This window comes from Heteronotia binoei, chromosome 2, assembly GCF_032191835.1.
Source record: "Heteronotia binoei isolate CCM8104 ecotype False Entrance Well chromosome 2, APGP_CSIRO_Hbin_v1, whole genome shotgun sequence".
Classification (NCBI taxonomy): Eukaryota; Metazoa; Chordata; class Lepidosauria; order Squamata; family Gekkonidae; genus Heteronotia; species Heteronotia binoei.
Genome location: NC_083224.1, coordinates 90,032,835 through 90,059,892, shown reverse-complemented (window position 1 = coordinate 90,059,892; position 27,058 = coordinate 90,032,835). Strand labels below are relative to the sequence as shown.

The 27,058-nt window shown below is 42.7% G+C and overlaps 1 protein-coding gene across 2 annotated transcripts in view; it reads right to left on the bottom strand.

Annotated features, from left to right (window-relative positions):
• The window catches only part of ELAPOR1 (endosome-lysosome associated apoptosis and autophagy regulator 1), a 137,701-nt gene that overhangs the window by 33,697 nt on the left and 76,946 nt on the right, over positions 1-27,058 (bottom strand). For both annotated transcript variants that reach the window (XM_060231576.1, XM_060231577.1), the window contains exons 2-8: positions 24,574-24,694; positions 20,284-20,476; positions 4,801-4,948; positions 4,042-4,122; positions 3,794-3,899; positions 3,515-3,664; positions 3,213-3,301 (exon numbers count right to left, since the gene is read on the bottom strand). In XM_060231576.1, the coding sequence (XP_060087559.1) occupies positions 3,213-3,301; positions 3,515-3,664; positions 3,794-3,899; positions 4,042-4,122; positions 4,801-4,948; positions 20,284-20,476; positions 24,574-24,694 (888 nt within the window). The remainder of the gene's footprint in view (positions 1-3,212; positions 3,302-3,514; positions 3,665-3,793; positions 3,900-4,041; positions 4,123-4,800; positions 4,949-20,283; positions 20,477-24,573; positions 24,695-27,058) is intronic.

Sequence of the window (27,058 nt, the reverse complement as noted above, 5' to 3'; positions counted from 1 at the left end):
GGATCTTTCTACCATATGTGGTGAACTTGTGAAAAGGCAAAAGAATTTTGGCAAATGATTCAGCAAGAGATTTCAAAAATTTTGGGTTATGACATTAAGAAGGCACCAGACATCTTTTTGTTGGGATTACAAATGGAAAGTTTTCTGAAACAAGATAGAACGATAATTTGGTACATGCTTTCAGCTGCATGGACATTATATGCGCAGATGTGGAAGCAAGATAAAATACCAGAAAAGTGGGACTGGACTCTAAAAGTTATGCATTGGAGTGAAATGGACAAGCTTACACGAATCTTAAAAGAACATGATTTAGAGAAGTTCAAAATTGAGTGGGAAAAATTTCAAAAATATGTTGAAAAGCAATGGAAGGTAAAAGGGCACTTGGTGATTTTTGACAACAGTTGAATTTTTGAGGAATAAAAAACGAACTAAAGTCAAAAAATGAGATTATGTGAACATATTTTTTTCAACTTATTCTTTTGATAAGGATTAAAAGATAATAACGAAGATGGATTATAACTATAATATATGTTTTTTCTTTTCTTTTTTTCTTCTTGTTTTAAGATTTTTCTTATGAAGATTCTTTAATTGATAAAATTACCTTTTATTTTTAGCAATCTAATTAAAATACACTGCCGGGGGTCATGAAAAGGGGGGGGAGGGAGGAGAAAAATGTAATGTATTTGTACTAACTTTTTAATAATAGCTTATGAGTATTATTATAATATATTACAGAATAATAAAATTGGTTTTTTAAAAAAAGATTTTAGTATTGACCTACAAGGTCTTGAGTGGTCAGGGTCCAATGTACCTATGGGACTGTCTCCTTTGTTATGTCCCTGGAAGAATGTTACAATCCTTAGACAGCAATCTGCTGGTGGTCCCCAGCCCTAAAGACATTTGGCTGTCCTCGATCAAGACCAGAGCCTTCTCAGTTCTGGCCCCAAACTGGTAGAACTCTCTGCCAAACTGCATCAAGGCTCTGTAGGACCTTATGGAATTCCACAGGGCCTGCAAGGCAGAGATGTTCCATCAGACTTTTGGTTGAAGACAAGTGATGATGATTACCATTTTAGCTGGCACCCTTCTCCACTCTCTATATGTGTTTTGCCTCCTCCCCCGCCTGCAAAGTAGCTGGCAGTCTGAACTGGGATTAACTAATTATCACAATCTGATTTTTAAAATGTTTTAAAGTCACTTTTATTTCTGTAAGATTTTTTATTGATTCTGTACATCACCCAGAACCCCACAGTAGTGAGGATTGGACTAAATAAATAAGTAATATCAGCATTCCAATCCCAATCACTGGCTGACACCAGTCTTTAACCAAGGACAAATGGGGGAATTCATGCTCACCCTACCAGGTGAGGGCCGGGGATCACCAGCAGATTGCTGTCTAAGGAGCATAATGCTCTCTCAGGTTCATCACAAATTCTGGCCAGTTTGTGGACTGTGAACTGAAGTTCATGAACTGAAGAACCACGACAGGCCCCCACTTTGTGGATTGGCCTTCCAGAAAACTCCTTTATGCATCTTTTACAGAGCATGCAAAACTCTGGTTTTGCGCTGGTTTTAGTGATGGATTACTAATGTATTTTCCCCCTTTGTTTGATATTTTAACTATTGTAGATGGTTTTAGTATCTTTCTGTAAACCAGTCAGAACAGGGTAAAATTTTTAAATACATAAATGTTAGTAATTCATGGATGGTTCCCTGACAAAGTTCCCTCTAAGCTGTGCTAGGGGACACTAGCACACAAAATTTTATCTGGCAGCACAGGGAGTTTTTAGCTCAGTCCATTAGAAGGTATTTCCCCCTCCATTGGAAAGAATGGAGGATAGAGCCACCGCTTTCTAGGGCCCATAGAATTGGACTTCTTGGTCCAGTCTTTTTGAAACGTGTGTGTGTGTGTGTGTTGAGGAGAAGCATCAGCAGCTATGTTGCAAATTTGGTGCCTCTACCTCAAAAAAACTGGATAGCCCAGGCAAGCCTGACCTCATCACATCTTGGAAGCTAAGCAGGGTGGACTCTGGCAAATATTGGATGGGAGACTTCCTTGAAATAGTCAGGACAGAGCAGGCTTTATTCTGCCACCTCTCTGAATATCCTCCAGGCCCCCAGTAGGGGTCAGTTGCCAGAGGTTCAACATGACTTACAGGTGCACACATACACATACACCTAAAAATATATCAAAAAATACAACCCTCCCCCTCAAGCCCAGAATACCCCTAGATCAATTCTCCATTATAACCTATGGGGCCCTGACTATAACGATCCCATAGACTATAATGGAGCCAGAAAAAAAATAATTTTTTGCACACCATTATTATGCCTTTCAGTATGATTTGTAAGCTGCATTGAGTCACAGGAAAATATACAAATATTTGAATAAATGAGTATTTTGGGCAGGTTGATAACATTTAAGTATCCTCTTGTCAGGTTAGGGGTTCTGACAGTGATTGTTCCAGCTTTGTTATACTTGAACTGTAATGCTGGTTGTCATATTTCACACACACACACACAAAAACCAAGTAGACTGCAAGAGTACCCCCCCCCCCAAAAAAAAATGCTGGTATGTTTTCTAAGGCTCAGTGTTGGGGTACAGTCTGAGGCCAGGCCAGGCCTACCTGTTCTCTAGAGACCTGGTCTATCCCCATAGAGAACATTTCTTGTAATGAAATTTGATTTGATTTTGTTTTCTCTTATAATGTTTAAATTATTCTTAAAATAAACTATAAATATAGTCTAAAAGAATTCATTCTGAGATTTTTTTTACAAGGTTATGGAAATAATCTTCTAACAAACTAATTTGCATGATAGTCGAATGTAGACTTGCTCACAACTTTAATGCTACTAGCTTTTATCGCTCACAAGGTAGAATTTTGCTCATGATGCTGTGGAGCCTGCAGAGAACATTGTAATCTCTGTATATGTGCAAAAAGCATCATACAAATATTCCATAAGAAGGAAAAACAGAACAACTGCCCCCTTCTGGAAGGAAAACAGGGAACAGGATAAGGGTTCTCTCTCCTAATTTACAAAGTACTTTCATTCAGAAATCTTTTACGTCCACTTGGGGGTGCTCTTCACATACATAAACCATTCATTCACTTTTGAAGGTGTTCAGGAAAAAATGGTAAATAAATAAAAGGTTTAACAAAATACCCATGATTCACATGCCACTACTATAAGGAATCTCAGAAGCTACATACCTCTCCGTTTGTATCACAAGCTGAGTGAGTATAGAAATAATCCTTATCCGTGCAGGCTGGGCGAGGTTTGCATGTTGCAGAACCTGGTTCTTGATTGCAAAAGGAGAAAATCTGTGGTTAAAACTATATGAATACAAAACATCCATGTCAGAAAAGCTGAGGACCAACCTCAAAAAGATGACAATGCCCCTGTCCACACTCTACCTCAGTACATCAAGCATCAATCAGATCTACCAATGTGGAGGGGACATAATCTGTTTCGAAAGTTTTCAGACATATAACATAGATCCCTGTGGGGTTACCTGAATACATAGTGGGCTCACACTGGTGGCAGAATGTCGCTCCCTTGCTAGAGTAAGAATTTGCTAGGCACTGTTGGCAGAAGGAAGAGCCTGACTTGGCAGTATAGGTGCCTGCCTTGCAAGGAAAGCATTCCGAAGTATAGGCCACTCCTAGGGGACAAAAGAAAGGGAGAGGCTGGACTGCACTGAACAAGCAAGTCATCTGGCTACCACCTGCACAAGAGCAGCTGGTACTCTTTATGGTACTAGACCCAAAACAAACACCAGTCAAACACAAACCTGTAATCCCAATGTTCCTCACCAACACAGGCTTGGGAGCTTTGGACCACACAGAGAAAGCTGTTGTTCTCCAGTAGAGGACGTTATTGCCACGACCCAGCTCCACCTACAAATATTAAGCATAGTATATAGTAAGCTGCTTAGGAGTTTAATGCTGGATCCTACAATGACAGACAGCTTTGCTTCTCCAAGCCACCGTTGACTAAAGCTACAAGCTCTGCAACCACTGAATGAACTCCTACACTTACAGTGTGTATCTCCCACCCTTTTTCTGTGGTCTTCATCCATCGTGACTCCTCCACTGTTGGTTGGCACTGGTCATTCTGAACCTGAACAAATAAGAAGTAAGAATGCAGGCTGAGAGTACAGTCTCTGTGTATGAGGATGAGTTGACTGAATTCTCTGGTATAAGATCAACCATTAAAACCAAGTGTTTTGGTACATTCTACTTTTGCAGTTGAAGGAACATACAAAGCTCTTAGTAGTGAGGTTTAATACTGTAGAGAGAATTTCTGACCAGAAATGGTTTAGCCAGAAATTTATTTATGGCCTTTTATTTTTTATTTAAGGCATTCTTAACCTGCCTTCAAATGACTCAATTGTGATAAACTAAAACTTATTCTAAACTCCTAGACATACTGAAGAAAGTGCTTTAATCAGTTTCCCAACAGTATGGGGTATCCAGCTAAGCTAGAATACATTAATAACATGTTGAATTATTTGGCATTCCTTGTAATGCTGCAGGGCTCCCATTTGTGGAACTGTGATGGAAAGAAATAGAGGACAGATTTGCTAACAAAGCATGATATCAACTTCAATCTCTTTCCTTAGTTTCTGGTTTAAATACTAACTGCCTTTTCCTTGGCTCTGAAAAGACAGTGCACCCCCTGACATTTAGCCCCCAGATGAATGCAGGGTTGGCCAATTTTTAAAGGCAGTGCATAAGGGAACCCTCCCTGGCATAATATACAAAAACAAAGATATGGGCAGATTCTTGGGAAACGTACGAAAAACTCGAAGACAATGCTGCTGTCTGGATAGATGTACTCAAAGGAGACAGAGCCAGATTGTTTGAGATTAACAGCATACATGAGAGTAGCTGTGCACTCATCTGTGTTGGAGGCAATGAAATCTCCCATCGGAACCCACTTTGACCTGGAACAGAATGGAGAGAGAGAAAGAGAGAAGCCCAGCAGTTATCAGAGTGCTCTAGCACTAGATATCAGACACTCCCAAAATTGTACAGGGGAGTTAAAGTAATTGATGAGTCAAGAAAGCGAAAAGCACAGGCCCAAGATGTTATATGTCTTGACTGAAAAATGGGGAGCTGTAGGCAGGTATTCAAAAGGCAGAATGCTGTCCAGGATCATCCATGCCAGGCTGGATTTAGCTGGTCTAGGCTGGCAATTTGAACAGTCACATTCAAGTACTTTCTGCAATGCTCAGCATATCCTCTGCAGCCCATTTATTTCCATCATCTGCTGAAATACAGTAAGGGGCTGCAGCATGCAAAATGTTACTTCAGGGGACAAGGCCTATTCTGCACCACAGGTTCTGCTCTGGTGCATGGGGTGTGTGTTTGTGGAGGGGGAAAGGGAAAGACAAACTCTACCTTTCTGAACAAGCTTTTTTCATAATGAATGTAATTATTATTGACATGGCAGAGGCACTAAGAATAAATGTAAGGTATGTCAAGCATTCTTCCTGTTTTAATTTTAATTAGGAAACGGCCTGCGCTCAGACAGAAGCAACCTTTCACAGGGTTAATGTGAGTCCATTGCAATGGACTAGCTTAGCATGACACATTGCTGAGAAGGTTCAAGAGTAGGGCTGCCAAGCCCCTGGGCCACCCAGGGGTTCCCCCACCCTGGAGGTTCCCAACTCGCCGGTCCACATTGGGCTGGCGGGGGGAACCTCCCCCGATATCACCAGCATAATGATGTCACCAGGAAGTGATGTCATCACACCAGCGACACTGCATGCTGGCCGCTCTAGGCATTTATGGGGAAACGCTATGGTTTTCCCAGATGCTCTAGCAATTTGGGAGAGAAAACTCTATGGTACAATAGGCGCTGGAGGTCATGGGGGACTTGGCAACCGTATTCAAGAGGCACATGGCCGCAGGTGGGCCTTGCATTCAAGCTTTTACATAATTATATATTTTGAACACTTTTACTTGTACAATTTTCAATCAAGGTTCAGAGCACGAGTCCAGTAGACCAACTAACTTCAAGAGTAACAAAATCTGTGGCAAAGTATGAGCTTCTGCGCGTCACAGCTCACTTCTTCAGATACAGCTGACTCATGAAAGCTCATTCCCTGCCACAAATTTTGTTAGTCTTTAAGGTGCTACTGACTCTTGTTCTTTTTTACTCCTACAGACAGACTAACATGGCTACTCATCGTAATGGTTCTCTATTACAACCACTACCCCTATTTCTAAAGTTTTTGGTTATATAAAGTACTTTTACAATGTTTATTACATTTTTTCAGAAAACAAATACCCCAGTTTTCACTTGGAGAGGCTGGCATGCAATAAGCAAGGACTGGCCTAAAATCTGTGGCAAAAAAACTCTAATACAACCCAAGTCTCCTGGTTTCCAGTTCAGCTCTCTAATCACTGGGTCATACTCTGTGACACCTAAACACAAGTAGGGTCTGTATCTACAGGTGAACTAACATTGCAAAACTGTAATCCAGTGTTCCCACCAACATTTTTAATAATTCCAAAGCAGAGGGAGAAAATGTAGCTCTTGTCCCTCCTGAGCCATTCCTCCATCAGTCCCCTTGATCAGGCAGTTCCCCTGCCTTTGTCCTCCAGGAGAGTGTAACCAGAATCCCTCCTGCTTCAGGGTGGGGAGAAGAAAGGCACAGGAACCAATGGAAACTCAGGCAGCAGATGCATCTTCTCCTGCAACCTCAAAAATCAAGAAGGCAGACCATCTCTGGAGTGCAATGAAGAAACCTTAAAGGGAATTGGCCTCATATGGCACACAATCCATTCTCTCAGTGAACAAGAGAAAGAAAAGAAAAATAAGGAAGGAAAAGAGTATTGTGTTCATAATTACCCCACTTGCTTCCAATGACAAACAGGACTACCAGGAACCAAAATGGAAGATATGGAATTATGATCAAGAATCTTCACCCAAGTACAGTTTTACAGTACACTGTAGCATGGTACAGTGTAGTGACAATCTCTGTGGGCTAATGTCCAAGCAATTCTGGGAATTCCTTTGCCACAGATTTTAGGCCAGTCTTTGCTTGCTGCATGCATGCCAGCCTCCTCAAGTGAAAGTACTATATGCAACTTCCAGCTTCTCCAGCAAAGAACAAGTAAGAGCAATAAGAAGGGGAAAAATGGAGGTAGACACAAGCCCAGTTGTGTAAGGCCTCAGCCCAATTCACTTCTGTCTCCCTCTCCCTCCTTCTGCTTCTTGAATCTCTTTCCTCCCTCCTAATATACTTGCCTGTTTTCTCCCAGGCTACTCACCTCTCACCAAATATCACACCATTCTATTCTATTCTGTTTCTGGTCTTGAAACTATTTCTTTTCTCTGCCACTCATTATTTTCAGGCTCAAAATTCCACCTGTGTTGATTTCTCTTTGCTTTATTCCATAGGAAGCACAGATAAAAGCCAGAATACATGCCACCAACCATATACTTTGGGATTTAATGTACAGTTATGGAAACAATGAGCCATTTGCTCCTAAGTACAGATTATTTCCTTTAATGGCAAGAGTGACACTGAACCTTCACCTGCACCTCCCCCCTCTACATAATGAAAGGTACTTCTGATCTAATAGGAGCTGGTGGGTTCAGACAACCATAATGAGGTAAAACTTTGGCAACAATAATCTGCTCTTCCACTTCTATGAATATGTTTAGAGGTTTCATGAATAATTGAAGCAATATAAAAAAGTAGGTTAAATTTGCACATTGCACAAAAACACTGCAGCACTAGGTTTTTGCTTTATTTTTAAATATATTTAAAGGGTATCTTTCAGCTGATAAGACCTCCCCCACACCCTCCTTCAGCATCAAAATGTTCAAAGCGTCAGGAAAGAAAACAAGTTGGCACTCCAGTATGTGAGCATCAGAGACTAGCAAACTGGATGAAGCCTGTGACTAAAGCTGACTTCCCTCCCAAATACAGTTAAACCCCCCAATTTACATACATCAAGTTTTCTTATACATAGTATACTTTAATTAGCTTTCTAGGCAGAGTAAGAACTACTGACCCAGATGGAAATTTTACAATTGACTCTGAGATCTCCTGCACACCAAGCGCTGTCACAGAGTTGCCAATTCCCAGTTGGGGGCAGGAAAGCCCCCGGTTTGGAAGCCCTCCCCTGCTTCAGGGCTATCAGAAAGTGGGAGGAGGAGGGAAATGTCTGCTCCATTTTGCCCTATGGAGACTGATTCCCATAGGGTATAATTGAGAATTGATCTGTAGGTATCTGGTGCTCAGGGGCGGGGGGGCTGCTTTCTTCAGATAGAGGCACTAAATTTTCAGCATAGTATCTGGTGGCCTCTCCTCAAAACATTCCTCAAGTTTCAAAAAGATTGGACCAAAAGGTCCAATTCTATGAGCCCCCCCAAAAAGTGCCCCTATCCATTATTTCCAAATGGAGGGAAAACATGCAGTCCATTTAAATGTGATTGCCAGAATTCACTTCAAAGTTCAGTCATTCATAGAATCATATAGTTGAAAGGAACCTCTAGGGTCATCTAGTCCAATCCCCTGCACAATGCAGGAAACTCACAAATACCACTCCCAAAATTCACAGGATCTTCATTGTTGTCAGATGGCCATCTAGCCTCTGTTTAAAAACCTCCAAGGAAGGAGAGCCCACCACCTCCCGAGGAAGCCTGTTCCACTGAGGAACCACTCTAACCTTGTTCCTGGGTCCACCCCCAAAGTATCCCGGCTCCAAATTCCCATATATTTCTTGAGTCAAACCTGGCAACCTTATATAATATCATTGAGCCATAGTCCCACCTCTTTTTAAAAAAAATCAAAGTATAGAGTCAAAATGTTATGTTTAACATCCTTTTTGGATCAGGATTACAAGTGCAGGATAGTAGAAACACAGTAAGGGCGACTGAAATCCACATGGTGTCTGAGCTTAGAATAAGGGGCTCATACATCACCCACTACTACTAGTAGTCAAAGCACAGGTGGGGAAGGTCCTGAGTTGCAGTTTGTCTTTCCCAATTTCAGCCCACTTTGGAGAAGCAATGGCAGAAACCTCTTCATGCTGCTTGGACTGCAAGGAGAGCTGATAGGGTTAGGCTGAAGGCAGTGCATAGGTCCTGGGGCTGTTAATAATGGAGCCATCACAGAGGCTTCTTGTTGGGTGTAGCAGGAAGCTCCAGTGCAGGCATAAGGTCAGGAAGGCTGACCTTTCTGCAGAATGTGTAAAATGAGATTGTTCAGGAAGAAATTTTTATAAAGGAAATAGTTAATACTTGTGAAATTTTAGGCAGCTTTCATTACATCGTTCTTTGTATTTTTATTTATTATATTGTTTGTTATATTGCTCTCTAACTTTGTAATCCAGGTTTATGGCATATTTGTTGTAAACATTTTCCTGTTTTACTGCATTGTTCTCCAGTTTTGCAATCCTTTTCGTGTGTGTACTGTATTGCTCTTATGCATTGTTTTAAATTTTGTAATCCATCCTGATGCTCTGCAAGATAAATGGACTACAAATGAAGGAAGTACCTAAATAAATGTCTTTGGCTTTGGAATGCCCTTTCTGTGGCTGGCAAGGGGTGAGAGATTACAGGGGCAGGGGCTTAACCTTGCTAGTGTTATGCCAATACTACAATGCCACTTCCAGAACAACTAAAAAGTAATGCTATGTGGGGGCTTTGTCCAAAACACTATGGTGGGGAAAGGGACTGAAAGGAAGTAGGTCTCCCTGCCTGGTACCTACCACACAGGTTTTTAGGTGCCAAGCCAAAGCATTTCTTTCTACCCAGCTTTTAAGCTGTTAAAAATATATATTTTTAGCTGTTCTATGGTCTGCTTCTGATCCAAGGTCTGTTTTATGGATATTTGTTGGTGTGCACAATGGTTATTTTATGATGCTTCATGCCCCTGATGTGTTTTGTTTTTATATTTATAATTTAGGCTATTTTTAAGTACATATATATTGTATTTTTTTCCTATGAGGAAAGGTTTAGGAACTGAGTATGTTCAGCCTGGAAAGGAGATGACTGAGAGGTGATATGGTCACCATCTTCAAGTACTTGAAGGGCTGTCGTATAGAGGATGGTGCAGAATTCTGTTGCCCCAGAAGGTCGGACCAGAACCAACAGGTTGAAGTTAAATCAAAAGAATTTCCAGCTAAACATTAGGAAGAACCTCGTGATAGAGCAGTTCCTTAGTGGAACAGGCTTCCTCAAGAGGTGGTGGGCTCTCCTTCTTTGGAGGTTTCTAAATAGAGGCTAGATGGCCATTTGACAGCAATGCTGATTCTGTGAATTCAGCAAAGCAAGAATGAACAACTGTGTATGCAAATAATAAAAAATTGAAAAATCTATTTGTCCTTTTTCAGTTTATACCATTATCAAAGATACCACATTGCACAGTAAGAAAATATTTCTTTCAAAAAGGGGAAAGGACTTCCACTACAAAAATACATGCAATCCAAATTCATATGAGAGGTACAGTCCATGTAAGAAATAATTCATATAAAACATACAGAATTTGGCTCCAAAGGCTAAAGTTCTTCCTTATGTGTCAGTCGACTAAGGATGACGTTTTGCATTAAAATGCTTTTTCTAGAGCCAATCTGTTCTGTAATATCATAAATTGATGTCAAGCAAGAAATCTCAGTGCATTTTCTGTTAGGCACAAGCTCAGTCTAAATAAATATATATATTATTTACATACACAGTTGCTTGTGCTTTTTTATTATTTGCAAACACAGTTGCTTGTGCTTGCTTTGCTCTGTTCTATACTGTGTTGCTACTTGTTTGTTGCAATTCTCTGAATTCAGCAAATCATGAGAAGGAGGGCAGGTGGGGTTCCATTAGTACTTAGTTCTTATGGCCCTTTCTTACACAACCAGGGAAATGCAGATTGCCACTTTGGGGTCAGTTGGCAGTTTTTCTCCAGGACAGTTTGGCAAGTGATCCTGGAGGTTTTTGCCATTTTCTGGGCATGGAGCAAGCGTCACTGGGGATGTATGTGTGTGTGTGTGGGGGGGGAGGTACCGTATTTGTGAAATTCCTGCACTGTGCAGGGGGTGGACTAGATGACCCTGGAGGTACCTTCCAAACTCTGTAATTCTATGCAATGCAAATATATGCAACATTGAAAGTGCTAAATAAATACTAAGTATGGAAGGTGGCTAATAAGCTGCTCTATGAATTTTGTTGACCATCTTAATAATAGTAAAAACTTTGCAGCATTTGCTTTTAAAGCAAAATTTTAGCCACTGCAATAGCAGAAAGATTTTATAAGCTGGGCACATCACTGGAGGTGTGTGGAATTAGAAACATAAATCTTGAGCAGAGATCTGAGGAACATGATGCAAAAAGGCACGCTGGATGAAATTAAAATAAATGACAAAAAGCACTCTTCTGTTGTGTGTTATTTCAATAGGTCTATTTCCCTATAATTAATGGTACAAATATGAAATAATAGACTGAATAGATTAAAAAATAGTGCTCTGGTAATGAAAATTGGATGGAAACTTATATGAAAAACCTGCACTAGAAATGATCTTTCCACACTCTTTTTCTGAAACTGGAAGGTGGGTATTTGCATGACTACAAACCAAAGGTTGGTTTTTGTCTCTGCATATATTTACATTAATAAGTCTAATATTAAAAGCATTTCTTTTCATTTAATGCTTGATAGCTGTTCTGCAAAATATCAATTTTTTGGGCAAGATTTGGAATTTGCAAGGGAAAAAATAATTTCAGTTAGCAAAGGGTGCCATAAAATACTGGCTTTAAAAAAGGAAAATACACATTACAATGTCATGTAGGAAACTCCTGAAAAAATATTTAGCACCCTGGTACATCTTCACAGTATTATATAGTCTGTTTAGTTTTTACTTTTAAAACACCGTAATATTGTGTACTTTCCCCCATAATTATTTCGAACAGAAGATATCTGAATCTGGATGCTTCTCTACTTTGGTTAAAAATGAAATTGATCGCTCTCTTTTGCAAACAAACAGAAAAATCTATACAGAAAATAAGATAAATTACCACAAAGCTTTTTTTAACCCGGTCCCTGCTGGAGCCCACAGGAGTGGAGCTCCACTTGAGCTGGCCAGGACTCTGGCTGGCCCATCTTGCTTTGCGGCAGCCATGTGCTCCCAGGCTGGGTGCTATGCCCTAATATACAAATGAGCCCCTGCTGTGCTTTTTCTGCAAAAAAAAAAAGCACTGATAATATCTGTCTGTCTGCTGTGAATGATCAGATCACAAAGTAGGGTGAGCAACAGTAATAAAAAACTTTTTAATTAAAATTAAGTGTAGAGTAGAAAGTTATGTGTATGTGTTATGTGCTGACAAGTTACTTTTGACTTATGGCAACTTGATGAATGAATGGCCTTCCAAAACATCCTATCATTCTTACTCAGGTCTTGCAAACTGAAGGCCATGGCTTCTTTGATTGAGTCAATCCATCTCATGTTAAGTTTTTCTCTTTTTCAACTGTCTTCAACTCTTCCTGTCTTTATTGTCTTTTCCAGTTAGTCTTGTCTTCTCATGATGTGACCAAAGTACAATAACCAGGGCTTTTTTTGAGCAGGAACACACAGGAACACAGTTCTGGCTTTCTTGGCATCAGAAGGTGTGGCCTAATATGCAAATGAGTTCCTGCCGGGCTTTTTCTACAAAAAGCCCTGTGTGAAACAATGGTGATGTCAGGGGTGTGGTATAATATGCAAATCAGTTCCTGCTGGGGTTATTCTACAAAAAAAGCCCTGACAATAACCCCAGTTTAATCACCTTCAATTTACTCATTTTAGCTTCCAGGGAGTATTCAGACTTTTATTTGATTTAGAACTCAGTTCTTTATCTTTTTTAGTGCTCCATGGTATCTGCAAAACTCTCTTCCAACAACACATTTCATATCAATTTTCTTCCTGTCAGCCATCTTCATTGTTCAATTTTAGCATTCATAAATAGCAATGGGAAATACCATTTTATGAATTATCTTGATCTTGGTCCTCAGAGACACTTTCCTATACTTAAGGGTTTTTTCCAGTTCCTTCATGGCTGTCCCTCTATATCTCAATCTCCTGATCTCTTGGTTGTAGCCTCCCTTTGATGATTGAGCCAAGGAATAGAAAATCTTTAAAAATTTCTGTTTCTTCAATGTCAGTGTGACAGACTTAAGAACTTAGCCGGAAAACTGGGAACAGCCTTACAGCGATTGGCTGGGATGCAGCCATGGTAACTGAAATGTAGCGAAATGAAGAGGCTTTCAGGAGGGAACGCATCAGGGTTTTCAGTTCAGTTTTAGTTTTTGAGTCTTCAGTGAGAGTCCGGAGTGCGAAGATTGGGGCTTAGGCTGTGAAGCAACTCGACAATGAGCTGAGAACAGCCAGTGGGGCTGAGTTCCTTGTGGAGACAGAGCTGGCCTGAACTTCTGTCTGAGAGTTTGAAGTCAGAAGGGGGCAAAACCAGGCACCTTCTATGAGAAGAAACTCTCTGTGTGAGTTCTGCCAGCACATCAAGGCAGACTCCTTGTACAAACTGAGATCACACAAACACTCAGAAGGGAGGACTGGATTCTGGTGGTCAGTAGGGTTTCCCAAGATTCAGACCAGAAACCTAGCTGGGGCTGAGACACACCAGAGTGAGGGGCTGGTATCAGCTCTCAGTGGTGTGAGTCCTGGATGATAGTGTGGAATGTCTGTGAGGGAGAATTAATCTGGCACCAGTCAGGAGTTCTCTCTCTGTGTGGAAAAGAGTGACTGACAGTTTGCTGTTTTTATGGTTTGAGTGGCCAGAGCATAGGGCTATATCATCTGAACTGCAAAGCATTCCTAGTGCCCAGTAGGCACTGCCTGCCTGTCATAGAATTCTGCAGAATTCTAAAGCCTGCCTGTTTGGTAGTTTAAAAAATCTTCTGCCAGGGTTATATATTTGGTTTTACCTCAGCTTGACAAATCTCTGTGTTAAGTAATTGATTATTTTGGCCAACCACCTGCCTGCCAACTGATTCATTGTTATTGATCAGATCTAATATTATTTTATCCCTCTTCCTTGCCTTTTGTTATCCAATAAATATTTCTTTGGGTTTTTTTAATTTAAAACCATCTGGTGCCTATTTTTCTTAGAGGTCTGACAGAATTTCTGTATGTGTGCCTGAGGGAAAGTGACTGGGGAAAATTTAGAGTGGTCACCCTCTCAAGCTGACCCTGACTGGTTCCTCACAGTCAGCTTTAAAGTTGTGTAATTCCTCAGTAGTCATTATTTTTTGGCATCTCTCATTCTATGTATAGTAAGTCTTTGGTGTAAAATTTTGAACATCATTTCACTTGCATGAGAAATTAATGCAATGGTCTGACAGCTGAAGTAATCTTTGATGTCACCTTTTAAGCCCCACCCCCATTTTTTACTTTTAGGACCACTCCCCGCCCCCGAAGATTTGTAGAAATATCTTTTGTGTGTGTGTGTCTACATGATGCCCATACAGACGGGGCCATGTTGACTCTTAGATATATAGGCAACAGGAAGTTTCTTTAACAGAGATTTTTCCTGGTAAAAATCCTCCCAAGTAGCTTCCAATAAATCCTTCATTTGTCACTGTTACCACATGCCCAGAACTGGGCACTTTAGAGATGAATACACTTATTAGTCTTTCTTCTGCTGTTGGTGTGTATGAGAAAAACAGAAATAAAATTTTCAATGAGCTTGGGCTGTTATGGCCATGCAGCAAAATTGCTTTCAGTGTGCTTTACAATGCACATGAGACTTTGGATTTTGTTAAACAGATGTTTAATAATGTATGGCATACTGTATGTTTATAATGTAAATTTATAATGTATGTTTATAATGTAATGATGTATGGCATACTGTATGTACACAGATGTTTAATAATGTATGGCATATGGGATCCTGAGCTACAAATTAGAACATACAAAGGACATCCATAAAAATGTAATTTCAACTCAGCTCACTGTAATTAGCACCAAGTGTTTCTTAGGACTCACCTGCATTAGAAACTTAAATCAGTTTAGCTGTAATGGATTCATCTCAAAGAACACAGAATCTGAAATAATACATAAAAGCTAAGAACCTTTAGGTCTACAGCCTAATCTTCCTACAGTTGCTAACCAGAAGTTGCAAGCAGCGCTCAATAACACAGCAGACCTCAATACCATGCAAAACAAAGGTATACTGAAGCACAGAGGAGCCTGTTCACATGCCATTTTAGGTACCAATCCAACTTCCCAAGCATAATGGCATTAGAAATTATATTGGTCTGCAGTGCACATGCTCTGGTTTAAGTTACATCAGCTCACAGCAAAATGTAAAGTTGCTCTCTTTGTGGTTTGGACCCCACAGAAAGGTAGTATACATCAGCTTAGATTCTACCTAAAATTTCCAAGGCGGGAGGGAAGGACTTCTGTCTATGGAAGCACAATCTCTCTGCCTTCCATCAACCATAATTACTTTCATTCTGACTAGTTGCTGCATACTCTCATCATTTTTGCCAGGAATCCTCCATGTACCATCTGCACGCTGCACTCAACAGCTCATTACTGTCACTTTTCCCATTCACCCCAGCAATCTTGGTGCTGTCTGTTCATGCACATACACACAGAGACACAAATCTTGCTGGCTACATGTTTTATAAAGTGCCAGAGTGCTCTGGGAAAGTGTCCAGCCTGGTGACTGTTCCCCTTCTCCTTGCAAAAGCGTACCAGTGCAAACACTGGGCCACCTTCTCAGATCCCTCCTAGTGTGAGCTGCATGCTGAAGACAGCTGAGGTCAGCAATAAGCAGGTGGGCTTGGAACCAATCCCTATAAAACACCAATCACAAAGAAACAGACCTGTACAGCAGTATATATGTTTATTGAACCATCAAGAACACTGAAATCAAGTCACATGAATGGGGTTACCAAGTCCAGGGAAGTTCTTGCACCTATGCAGATATTGAGAGACCACAGGAAGAGCTGGCCCTAGTACTGCATGCTCATGAGAGCGGCGATTATAGCAGTGTACAACTGCCCCATGGCGCAGAGTGGTAAAGCTGCAGTACTGCAGTCCTAAGCTTTGCTCACGATCTGAGTTCGATCCTGGTGGAAGATGGGTTCAGGTAGCCAGCTCGAGGTTGACTCAGCCTTCCATCCTTCCGAGGTCAGTAAAAAGAGTACCCAGCATGCTGGGGGGAAAGTGTAGATGACTGGGGAAGGCAATGGCAAACCACCCCGTAAAAAGTCTGCCAGGAAAAGGTTGTGAAAGCAACGTCACCCCAGAGTCAGAAACGACTGGTGCTTGCACAGGACTACCTTTACCTTTTTACAACTGTAATAAATATTGCAATGGAGTGCAGGAGCTAGAACAAGAGAGTTGGCAAATCCCCAGCAGGGGAGCTGGAAGCAGCAGTCACTGCAGCCATTGGTCTTGTCACAGACTTGGCACATTGTTAGCCATGTACTGTGAATGGCATCTATCCTGGTTTCTCACCCTGGAGCCCCCAAAAAACACAAGGATAGCAATGAGTAATGTTCTGCAGTAGCAGCAAGGAGCAAGAGGGCTACAAAGGTGCTTTTACAGACTTCACAGCACCTCCCTCTATCTTGGAGATTCCCACATGGTGGGCTGCACCTGCTCTAAGACACAGTGTAACTATGGGGCCAATACTTACAACGGCAACATCAGTGTCTCCTTGGGTTCTGATCCTGCAAAACAATAGGCATCAAGGCTGCTTGACCAACAGTAGCACAGTTCAGAGCTGGCAGTCACCATGGATTGCAGTTGTGTCCTGTGTGCCCCACTGACAGGGGAGCGGATTATACCAGTAGATCGTCATATTGACAGGGTATCATTCTCAGCATAACTGCAGACCCTTTACCCTAGATGATACTGTTATGCATTTATTGCCAGCACCAGTTGAGAAGGGAGGGTGGGCTGATGGGGCGATGCACAGACTAGGTATGGGGGGAGGGATAAACTATTGTAGCTGTTGCTGCTTGGGACAGGGCCTCCTTCAGGCCTGTAGCCACAGGGGGGCCTGTGGGGGCACTGCCCCCTGACTCCTGGGGGGGGGGGGTTTTCTTCCGGGGCACGGTCTCCTTTTTTTCTTTTTGCCAAGGCTGGCAAAGTATCATCAGTGGCAGGTGGAGCCAGGAGAGCTGAGCAGGGCACAGTGCCCCGCAGCAGCAAAAGCAGCAGGCAGAGAGGAGGGAGGTGGAGGAGCTGGAAGTGGAGGAAGCCATGTGGAATGGAGCTGCTGATGTAAAGTGAGGGAGAGGAAGGTGGAAGGAAATCCGCCTGTTTGCACACGAGATGCAGCCCCTTCTTGACTCCAAAGTTTTAGAGTTGGCTGCCTCGACTTGGCCATTTTTAGAGCCTCCAGCTTTTGCCCCTATCCCAGAAAGCTTCTGAGAAGCAGCAAACCCCACAGTGGATGGGAAAGGGTGCCCCCTGACTTTTTAAAAAGCCCCCCGACTTTTAAAATCCTGGCTACGGGCCAGGCCTCCTTTCTTGTTTACCTGCATGGAGTATATTGTCCTTGCTTCCCTATTTAAAGGAGTAGAGCCTCCCATTGGGTGGTTGTGTCCTGAGATAGGGTACTTGTAAGGGTTCTCAGGAGAGCAATGTTATAAATATGCTACAACAATATTTGTTTTCTTCCTTGGCTGTTTGCACTTAGTGCTCCCTTATTGTGCAAAGGGATTTGTTGTCAAAGTTTCCATTTCCAAAGTCATGTTTTCCATGTGTTGCCATAAAGAGGTTCCATGCTGCTGTCCCACCATATGAACACAGGGTGTCTTGACTGGGCTTTATATATCACTTAGGAAGGCTGGAAATGGCTATATATCTGATTGTTGCCCTAAGTTGCTTGGGGATGTACTGAGAAGCCGGCAGGTGACTTCATTTTCACTTTCCATGTGTTCTATGGGAATTTTTAAAGTTATATAAAGACTAGGAATAAAGCCCATTGTTAGAATAAATACAACGGGCTCTAGAAAGAAGCTCTAGGCACGCGCCCCAGCCTTGGGCACTAAGGGTCAAATTGCTGTGGAGTCATAGCATGATGACAATCACAGATGCTGAAACTTAGAATTCCTTTCATCTGCAGTGTGTCGCTGCTGCCTTTTTCTGTCATATTCGGCCTTGTGGCATTTAGCATCAGCATGCATTTGTGGCATATGTCTTTTTTGGCCTGGCCTCATTGCGTTATGGTATACCATAGAGTATACATTATACCTCAAGGTGGCCGTTTTCTGTAGGGGAAGTAATCTGACTTCAGCCATCCATCTCCTCCCCCCTCCCTGCAGCCTCTACCTAGTACAGTAAAGTTTTTCTCCACAGGGGGACCAAAACAACTTGCACCATTCTCTCCCCCTTCTAATTTGCATAACAACCCTGGGAGGTAGGTTAGGATGAAAGTCTGTGACTAGTTTGAAATAATTCAGTCAGCCTCCACAGCAAGAGGTTGGGTCTGACAGACCCTGCTCTGAAGCCCTAACTGCTATGTCACACTGGCTGTCATATGGGGACTGCTGCTGAACAGTAGCAAGCAGCCAAGCCTAGTTGTCATACCAGTCAGGTGGCATCAAGTCACCCAGTGGTGCTGCCAGGCCTAGGGCAGCCATCTTCCAGGTGGAGCCTGAAGATCTCTTGGTATTGTAACTGAACTCCAAACAACAGATCTCTCTCCTGGAGAAAATAACTGCTTTGGAGGGTACCCTCTTTGGCATTACATTCAGCTGAGGCCTCTCCCCTCCTTAAACTCTGGTTTCCTTAGATTTCACCACAAAACCTCCTGGAATTTCCAGACTTGGAGCTGGCAACTCTAGTCAGGATTGGCCTTAATAATAATAATAATAATAATAATAATAATTTTTATTTGTATCCCGCCCTCCCCGCAAGGGCAGGCTCAGGGCGGCTCACAACATATGAATACTATACAATACAATAAAATTATAAAAATTATAAAATTATACATAGTACTTACATTTATAGTTATAAAATCGACATAAATCCATTTACAAATTGTATTAAAATTAATTAATTGTGGTGCTATAACTTAGATCTTTAATGAGTTTGGTGGAAGATGGGTTCAGGTAGCCAGCTCGAGGTTGACTCAGCCTTCCATCCTTCTGAGGTCAGTAAAAAGAGTACCCAGCATGCTGGGGGGAAAGTGTAGATGACTGGGGAAGGCAATGAGTTTGGTGTAGTGGTTAAGTGTGCGAACTCTTATCTGGGAGAACCGAGTTTGATTCCCCACTCCTCCACTTGCAGCTGCTGAAATGGCCTTGGGTTGGTTAGCCATAGCTCTCACAAGAGTTGTCCTTGAAAGGGCAGCTTCTGTGAGAGCTCTCTCAGCCCCACTTACCTCACAGGTGTCTGTTGTGGGGGAAGAAGATAAAGGAGATTGTAAACTGCTCTGAGACTCAGATTCAGAGAGAAGGGCGGGGTATAAATCCGCAGTCTTCTTCTTCTTCTCCCTCAAAGGCCAAAATAGGCCTGGAAAGGGCCTCCCCCTCCCACATTTTACTGACAGAACCATGATCAGAATACTATGGTTGCCTAGCAACAGTAACTGAGGGAAAAGCAAGTCGTTGGCAAAGGCAGCTTCCCCAGTCGGTTGTCAGCAACATGACTTCCTTTTATATAGAGAGAGATTCTTGCTAGTCTTACATTATGTAGTCCTTGGGGGCATAACTGGGGCTGGAGAGGTTTAGGATGTCCACTAAGCCTTGCTTCTCACTTGATACTGTCCAATTCTGTACCACTGCTGGAGTTACAGTGGCATGACACTGACACAGTTTGGGGCTTGCATATGCAACAGTCTTCAGTTTGTTTCTTTTGGTCACAGATGTGTATGAGAGGATCATGTACACTGGTTAAATCATTACATAAAAAGGAATCCTGATGTGGTTGTGTGATTGCAAGAAAATTCCTGCTTGCTCTGTGATTTGATGCACATCAGTAACTTGCAAGGGGAAAAAAGATGAAAACTGAAATCTGCAACAAACTGTATATGCCAAGTAGTCTGCACAAACTGCTTTGGAGGGTGGACTCTATGGCATTAAATAAAAAAATGGATGAGTTGCTGATAGCTAATTTACCAGTGCCTGCATGGAAATAAAGACTGGGTAATTCCAAACTCCAGATTCAAGGTGAGAAGTTCATATGGAATGAATTTCATAAACAGCCATGATAAAGGGTCTAGCTTTTAGAATCTCCAGTCTTAAGGGCAGTGATTCAAGTCATGAAGAATGGCTTTTAAGGCAGATGTATTTCAGCATAAAATGATAACAAGTTCACTCACATGGTGCAGTTTTCCAAGGACTCTGTGAAGCTGTAATCAATTTCAAGGTTGGTTGCTATGTTGGCAAAGCCATGGGGCAGCGTATCCCATTCATCGAACCTGATGCCAGTGCCCAGAGAATATGTGCCCTCTAAACATGGTTTGCATGACTGATCTTTCATGTCCAGGAACTCGCCTGCTTTGCAGGAAAATGCTGAAATGCACAAGAGCAGCAAAAGAGAGATCAGAGGAAAAGATTTTCTATAAAGAATGCCAGTGTTTTGCAACATATTATTAAAACACAACCATTCTCATTAGACCATGCAGTCAGAAAGGTGCCTTCTGACAACACTATTTAGCAAAGAATGAATATAACGTAAGGTTGCTTTTCCTCTTTCCTAATGTGTTTTATCCCAAACTCAAAAAAGCTTAAATATTAGAAGCAAAGTTAAAACATATGTTTATGTATTTTAAAATATGTATTTACAATATTTTTAAGCCCATCTTTCCCCCAACATTTGAGTCCTTCTTTATCCTTCTTCTCTTACTGGCCTTCAACTGACATTTAATGTTAATTTCTCTGTAGTCGTTCAAATACAGCTATTACTCAGAGATGTAACAAAGGTGCTTGTAAGGGCAAAATGAAAAAAAACTTTAAAAAAGAAAAGAAAAAAAGAGCAGCCCTGCTGGATCAGATTAGAGGGGTCCATCAACATCCCATGTCACACAGCAGCCAAACAGTTGCCCGGAAGAATGAACAAACAGGACATAAAAGCCGAGGCCTCCCGCTGCAGGTCCTCATAGGTTTACTGCTATTGAATAGGGAGGTTCCTTTGAGTCACCAAGGCTAATACCCATTGATGGACCTATCCTCCATGAGTCTGTCTAAGAATGGGAAATTACAAACTAAGTAGCTGAGTCCTGGTCATTTCATTACATCTATTAATTCATCTATTAATTCATACCTGTTTTAATCAATCCAGCCAGTTTTATGCCTGTGAATTTTCACTATAATTTAAAGGGCCTTCAACAGTTGTGAACCTGCCTATTTGTGCCTATCCTGTAAATATTCTCAAACGCAACACAGATTTGGAATTGCTCCTTTCTGCCTGCTGTTTCAGCTGTAACACTCCATTGATCCAAATTGATTTCTTGCTTATATGAGATGCTGATTTCAACACTATTTCTCTGCAATGGAGTTGTTTTTGGTATTTCTTCAGGAAAAAAAAGTGAGAGAGGAATCAAAGCCAACAGAGCTGTCGGCAAGGAAGGAATTGCAGTCAAAGTCATTCCAGATTTATATCACGTGAGTGGGAAAAGCCAAGATCAAAATGTATTAATTGTTCTAAGTCCTTGGACTGTAACACTTTCCAGCTACCTCTTGTCTCATGGCTCTATGATGATGTTTCAACCTCATCACTATAATGACAAGGTCTTTAATACTTCTTGCTTTTTAATAGTATGTCTTTAAGGTCTCATGAAGTTGCAGGGAGATAAGGGGGGAAATCTAAATAAGAACAGCAGAAATTTATTACTGCTTCTTCCTGAATCTTTACATGTAAAATAAGCTTTGCAAGAGTGGAGAAGCTAAATTTAAGCAATGCTTTTTGACACAGTTAAGTTCCATTACAGGTAGGGTTATCAAGCACTGAATGTTTCTTTTGAGAAGGCAATTTCTCAATTGCAATCACGAGAAAGCAATGTTTTCTCACAACAGTACATTTGGAAGGTTAAAAGTATCCTTTGCTGCCCTGTATGCCAGTGCAGGGGCCTCTGATTAGACAAACCTGCCGGCATCCCTTCTTCCTGTTGTGGGTTTCACTGATTTGGCAGGAGAGTCTGAGAATATTTCCCTATAAACCATTATCCCTGCCTGTACATAGCGCTTGATCCTGTGTACCAAAGGGTGCCGGTGGCAACAGATTTTGTCCTCCTTCCGTGGCACTCAGCAAACACTGAAAAGGAGGCTGAGGGACCGATGTGGATAAAAAGCCATACTACACCAGGTGGGGGGCTGAGGTGAGAAGGGGGAATTTGTATAAGTGAAAACATCCCACTCATGCCAGCAAAGCCTCTTGCAGCAGCATAAGAAGCAGGAGAAGTGATTCTACTTGCTTCTCTCTCCCCACTGCAGCTATCTGTATTGTAGGTCTTTGTGTCAATGTTGATCTCACAATGCCCAGCATTGCCTTTCTTGGTCCTATCAGAAGATTAGTTGGGAAGCTGAAGGAAGGGAAAATCTGCTTCTGCCACCCTAGCAATTCACAGAATCCAACTTACTGTTATTGAAATGGAAGTATCGTCTAGCAGAACATGATAAAGTTAGGATTGCCAATCTGCAGATGGAGGCAGGGGATCCCCTGGTTTGGAGGCCTTCCCCCACTTCAGGGTTATTAGAAAGTGTGTGGTGGGGGGAGGGGAATTGTCTGCTGAGCACTCCATTATACCCTGTGGAGATTGGTTCCCATAGGGTATAATGGAGAATCAATCTGTGGGTACTGGGGGCTCTGGGGGGCTGTTTTTGAGGTAGAGGCCCCAGATGTTCAGCATATCATCTGGTGCCTCTCCTAAAAAACAACCCAAGTTTCAAAATGATTGGAATAGGGGGTCCAGTTCTGTGAGCCCCAAAATAAGGTGCCCCCATCATCCATTATTTTCAATGGAAGGAGGGCATTTAAAAGGAACACAGTCCCTTTAAATGTGATAGTCAGAGCTCCCTTTGGAGTTCAATTGTGTTTGTCACAACCTTGCTCCCAGCTCCACCCCCAAAATCTCCAGATATTTCCTGAGTTGGACATGGAAACTCTAGATAAAATCTAACTGTTGAGGCTAAGCCAGCCTGACCCAGATCAACACCTGAGAGTAGAAGATCTCTTGGAAAGTATGCAGAAGTTGTTCCAAGTTCCTTGGAAACAGGATCTAGTAGATATTTATCACATATATGTCTTGCCTTTAATCCATCATGGAAACCAAGATGGTACATATGGGGTTCCTAAGAGGCCTCCCATTCAACTCCTGACCAGATAAAGACCTGCTTAGTCTCATGTGCCTTCAGGCCATGATCTTTGAATTAAGTCATTATCATTGTGAACATAAGTGCACATGTTGTTTTTTTACTGGTTCAAGAAATAATTTCTGCTGATTAATCAAATAAAGTTGTATTATAAGCAATAGTTCCAAAGCCAAAGCATACTTACTTAATTTTAGATCATGCATATGTACAGGGCTTTTTTGTAGAAAAAGCCCAGCAGGAACTAATTTGCATATTAGGCCACCCCCCCTGACATCACCATTCTTCCACGCAGGGCTTTTTTTTGTAGAAAAAGCCCAGCAGGAACTAATTTGCTTATTAAGCCACATCCACTGACACCAAACCAGCCAGAACTGCATTCCTGTGCATTCCTGCTTTAAAAAGGAAAAAAAAAGCCCTTCACATGTATATTGTAGCTACCATCATCTGAAAATAGGTATTTGCTCCTGTGCAAAAGAATGGGAAATGCCTCCATTAAGATGGCACTTTCTATATGGAGAGCCAGTTTGGTGTAGTGGTTAAGTGTGCAGACTCTTATCTGGGAGAACCGGGTTTGATTCCCCACTCCTCCACTTGTACCTGCTGGAATGGCCTTGGGTCAGCCATAGCTCTGGTAGAGGTTGTCCTTGAAAGGGCAGCTACTGTGAGAGCCCTCTCCAGCCCCACCCACCTCACAGGGTGTCTGTTGTGGGGGAGGAAGGTAAAGGAGATTGTGAGCCGCTCTGAGACTCTTCGGAGTGGAGGGCGGGATATAAATCCAATATCTTCTTCTTCTTTGCAATTCTAAAAAGAATATCTGTTATCCAATTAATAGAGGCAACTTTTTAGGCTTTTTTGCATTAAATAGGCTTAAGTAAAATTATAATTTGCCAATCAATTAAGATTAGACCATACAAACAGCAAAGAATAAAAAGTCATTTAAAATCTACCATTCCACCTTAAAATAGGGCAATATTAAATGTGTTTATAGTTTTATTTTCAACACAGGTACCAATATACTTTGATCATGGGTTACAAAAGAAGCGATGTGACAGAAAGGTATTCTATTGCAAGAAGAGGAGCTTAACGCTCTCTTCTGCATTTTCAATTATTAGTAGGGGGTTATTTTCACTGGAAATACCAAATGTCACATTTCAGTAAAATAATGTCAGTGCTGTTCTACCCATGCACCCCACCAATAGGGATCCTGTGCCCTGTAGTTCAGCTTAGCTCTGGATTCTCTGAAGTGATGACATCAGCTGCAGATGGGGAAAGATGTAGTGGCAGCAATGATAACTTACAGCATTCTGTGCCTCTGATGGGATCTGGCAGTCCTGTGCAGAGTCCTGGGTTGTGTGGCACAGCTACTCTCCATCTGGAGCCTAGGCTGTCGCAGGCTGTGTATTCATAATGGTATTCAGACTGGAAGAGAAAATATATGGAAAAAATACTATGATGTGCATTCCAGCACAGTTGACAGACGCTTTCCCCTCTTGCTGCAGAATATTTTATCTCCATAGGACAGAATAGAAATGTATTATTTTCAGACCTGTAGAATTTTGTACAATACATAGTCCCGTAGATTTAAAATGGGATATTGCAGCCGAAGCATGAAGGCAGCGCACTAACCATGTGACAAGCTGACCTCCATCTAGATAGAGATGGAGATATGCATACAAAAGTTTCCACTCTCTTCAACAGCTAGTCTAAGGAGAGGGGAACTGAGCTCCACATATGCCAAAGATTTCAGATAGCAGTTATTCTTCTTTCTATAGAGAACAGGCCAAAATCCACATCATATGTACGGTATTTGTATTAAACCTAACTGGAATTCCCAAATGAAAGATCTCTCCCATGATGGTAACAGTCTTTTTGAAGAATATTCTCTCCAAGTAGGGATGCCAGCCTCCAGATGGGACCTGGGGAGCCTCTGGAATTACACCTCATCTTCAGACTACAGAAATCAGTTCCCCCGTAGAAAATGGATGTTTTGGAGGGTGGGCTCTATGGTTCCTGCCCTCCTCAGGCTCCATCCCCAAATCTCCAGGAGTTTCTCAACCTGGATCTGGCAATCCTACCCTACCCTCCATCCCCCACCAGTGGCCAGGGGGATCTGGCAACCCTAGCTCCAAGGCTGCTTTCACACCAAGAATGCCCCATGTTTCACTAACATGTGGCTTTGAACAGATGAGCTATTTACATTTATAAAATGAAGGTGAGCTTTTAATATCAATTATTGACTTCCTTCTCCAATTTACATGTACAGAAGTTATCACATGCGAGCATTCATAGAATTCTTAGAACATGCCAAATATCTTACATGACACATCAACAGCAATCCAGGGGAAAGTGATTTTGCTTATGATCATACTATGACTCCTTTGCTGACTTAATTAATGTACCTATGCTCTCCTTTCAAGAGATGTTGCAGGCCGTAAGATTCAAAACTGTTCTGGGAAAGCTGGAGGTGGGTGGGGGAGCTAGCAGATAATCAATGCCTTAATTATTAAAATAGCAGCTTCTTCAGAAACACCTGCCTGCGAATCACTTCATTCATTCTAGAAATTATGCCCCAATACCAGATAGATAGATGCAGCGGCGTCACTAGGACGGTGCCAAGGGGGCCATCGGCCCTCCCCCAGAGCATTCTCATTGGCCCCAGGCACTGACCCATGCCCCCCCCCAACAGGAAGGGGCTGGCCCTGGGACTAGAACGCTGCTGCTGTGTGGGCTGGCTGGGATTCTGAAACCGGGGCCGCGCTGCCGCCTCTACCACAAGGGGATCAGCATTCTGTTCAGCGGGGGTGAGTGGGCGGGCTGGCTGAGCTTCCCAGCTCACGCTGCCGCCGAGTTGCTTGCTTTCTGTGCATGGGGGGGGGGGCTGGGCTTCCAAAACTCCAACGGTGCCTCTGCTGAGTGAGTCCTGCCTGTTGTCATGGCTGGGGCTGGGTCAGGCAAAGTCCAAGGGCAGGCCGAGGTCTGTAGCCGGTAGGCAAGAGGGTCCAAGGCGCCAAATCCGAATCACCGTCCAGGTAACGCAGGTCAGAGGTTCAGAAGCCGAAGTCAGGGAGTCCAGAAGTCAAGAGCCGAAGTCAGGGAGTGCAAAAGCCAAAGTCGGAGTGGATGCTAGAACATCAGGTAGATGACTAGTTGCTTCCACAAAGCCTCCTCCCAAAGCCCACAGCTATATAGCCCTCTGCTGGCTGTTGCCCATTTGGGCTAATTGCTGGCTCAGAGAGGCAGCCAGGATCCTGCTACAACTCAAGCATCCTTGCCCTTAGAAGGGCCAGAATCCTTTCAAAACTCAGGGCTCAGGGAGCGTCTTGCTTGTGAGCGTGCCGCCCTCCTCCGATCCCTGAGGTCCTGACAAAGGCGGTCATGCACACGAGCCACCCGAGAGGGTGAGGCAGGGGGGCTGGGATCTTCTCCAGCAGGAGGCAGGGGCGCTGGTGCAGGTGGCAGGGGCACAGTTTCCTCTGCAGGCTCCGCTCCTTCTGCAGAGTCCCCAGCACCCATGACACCTGTTTTCTGTGTGCCTGGGGGGTGGGGGGGGGGCGGAGGGGCTTCCCAAACCGGTGCCGTGTTGCTGAGTTGCTTGCTTTCTGTGCATGGGGGGTGTGGGCTTCCAAAACTCCAACGGGGTTGGATTACGAGGGCTGGTCACGTGACCAGAGGGGGCTGGTCATGTGACCAGAGGGTGGATGAGGGAGGGGCCATGTGAAGTGGGCAGGGTTGTGTGCGGAGGGGGTGACGCAGCCCCCCAAAAGGGGTGATGCCCAATGGGGG